General features: G+C 53.4%; 1 protein-coding gene across 1 annotated transcript in view; it reads left to right on the forward strand.

Moving 5' to 3' along the window:
* The window catches only part of PATL2 (protein associated with topoisomerase II homolog 2 (yeast)), a 5421-nt gene extending 5054 nt beyond the window's left edge, over positions 1-367 (forward strand). The window contains exons 16-17 of the mRNA XM_010022373.1: positions 3-104; positions 328-367. Of these exons, the coding sequence (XP_010020675.1) occupies positions 3-104; positions 328-367 (142 nt within the window). The remainder of the gene's footprint in view (positions 1-2; positions 105-327) is intronic.
* The last annotated feature ends 1959 nt before the right edge of the window (positions 368-2326 follow it).

Genomic DNA, 2326 nt, shown 5'->3' on the forward strand with positions numbered 1-2326 from the left:
AAGGCCTCACTGGTGGAGCCTCTCTTCTTGCCCAGCAACCTTCTCTCGCTCTTCTGCCGCTACCTGGACAAGCAGACTGTCCACCACCTGGAAGCCAAGATGGAGTGAGTACGGTCTGGAGCGCTGCCTGCCTCTGCTGGGCATCCCCTGGGAGAGGAGCAGTGCACAGCATTGGGGCTCATTGCTTTGTCCTCTTGGGGGGGACCCCCCTGGATGCAAGTCTCCAGACCTCTATGGGCTGAGCGATCCTTGTGGCTTTGCTGCTGCTTCCCTGGCGCAGTGTGAGTGTTGACAACCTGACATTCCAAGCTCAACCTTTCCCTGCAGGTGCTCCCCACTGCCGTCGGAGGCTGCCATGTTGTGCTGAGCCCTGGGAGCTGGGAATGGGAGCTGGGAATGGGATCAGGCAGGGCCTGATGCCAAATCGAACACTTACCCTGGTGCAGGGCACTGGGTGACCTGGGCACTGGCAGGGCTGGTGCCAACCTGCCCCCAGGGCCTGGGAGCACAGCATGGGGAGAAGGGTAACTTATTGTGCCTCACAGCCATGGATGGCAGTGGGTGTCGAGGCAGGGGCTGCACAGGGGCACTGGGAGCACCTGGGTGAGTGACTTGTGTACACTTCAAATAAAAAGGTGATTCATGAGCTCCTTTGGCTCCTGTGGGCAGCTCCTGCTGGGAGCACAGGGGTCCTGGAGGCATCCCCTGGCATCAGAGTGTGCATTAAAGGGGAAGGAGGAGCAGGGAGGGATGTGCAGAGGACCCAGAAGGAGGATAAAGGGAGGGTGGAGGAGAAGGCAGTGTGCTCAGGAGGGAGCAGAGGACACATGGCTGGGGCCAGAGGGGAATTGAGTCTCCAGGGAGAGGAATGGGCAGGAAGGAAAGGAATGTGGTGGGGAAGATGGGGTCAGAGCTTGCCCTGAGGGGAAAGGGAAGATCTATGTATTCAGGAGGGCATAGATGGGTAGGATATGGGGGATCTTAAACGTACATCGGTGGGTAATAAAGCATGTCTTCTCTCTGAGCTCTCAAACTAATTAGCCTTAAAGGCTTGTGGGCATCCTCATGGTGTTCTTAAGCAATTCCTTCAGTAATTTTAACTGACCATCGCTACCACAGACTCACCCTCACTTCTGCGTCTTGAGCTGAGGGGCTGAACAGGGGCGATGTCTGTTCCTGCTGTAGAAATATTTGTGGCTCCCTGTCTGGCTCTGTGGCAGGATTTCCCTGATCCTGTGGGATATAGACCACCTATCTCCATGCAGAGGTCTGAACTTGATACCTGAAGCCTGGTGTGGATTTGAGAGAGATTTGCACCAGAAAGTTGTCTCTGGAAGCTATCATTTGCTCAAGCTCCAACCCCATGTAGTTGAGAGTAGGTGAAATTACTCCTAAACTGACATCCTGTAAAGGTCAAGCTAATGCACAATGGAAAATTGCAGAACATAAGGATGTGACTGGGGGGGGGCAGGGGTGCGAGGAGGATTTATCTCTGTTGCTTATAAGGCAGCTCACATCTCTGTTTCTGAAATACATGTTAGAGGAGCAATTGAGATGCCTGAATACAGCTATGCAGAGATGAGATGCTGCAGATGTGATGCAGGGCTTGGGGCTGCTCCTGCACTTTGTGTTAGAGGTGGCATATAGGCTATTGATCATTTCAAAGCGTGTGTTGTCCCACTGGAAGGAGCTCCAGATCACCCTGATGCCTCTCTTGCTCATCTTTGTGTACTACAGCCTCAGCCTTTTCTCTGCCTTAACAATTGAGTTTACCAAAAGCAGGTTCAAAGCCTCCTCCACTTGCTTCTCATGCTTTATTGTTGTAAAGTTGATCTCTGAGCCAGCTATGTTCACCCCTATGCATCCTGAGCCATCCACTTCAACAGAGTGACAGGGGAGGTTGTCATCAGGGTGTAAACCCAGTGAGGCAAACTGGGAGCATCCCTGTGCGGTGACCCACCGCAAGCGAAAGAGTGGACCTTGTCACTACAACCCCAGACAGCAGGGCACTAGCAGCTGCTTACCGGTGTGGGGGAAGAGAAGAGGACATCTGCGTGACCTTCAGGATAAGGATATGACGTGTTATATTTCCAGTTTGCGGCAGAGCAGAGTGTGGACCCAGTGTGACTGCTCCTCGCCCGGGCGCAGGGTGGATGGAAGAAAGCACAACACTGTTGTAATCACATGCAAAACCAAATGCTCCAACATGGAAGGGTCGGAGGCCTCTAATGGACTTTGCTGTTTTGTTGCAGGAAACTGCTGTGGCAAAAGAAGGGAAATCCCCAGTGTCTGGGGTTTGTCTGCACCGGTTTTCCCCTGAGCCCAC

This window comes from Nestor notabilis, unplaced genomic scaffold (genome assembly GCF_000696875.1).
Source record: "Nestor notabilis isolate BGI_N333 unplaced genomic scaffold, ASM69687v1 scaffold18909, whole genome shotgun sequence".
Taxonomy (NCBI): domain Eukaryota; kingdom Metazoa; phylum Chordata; class Aves; order Psittaciformes; family Psittacidae; genus Nestor; species Nestor notabilis.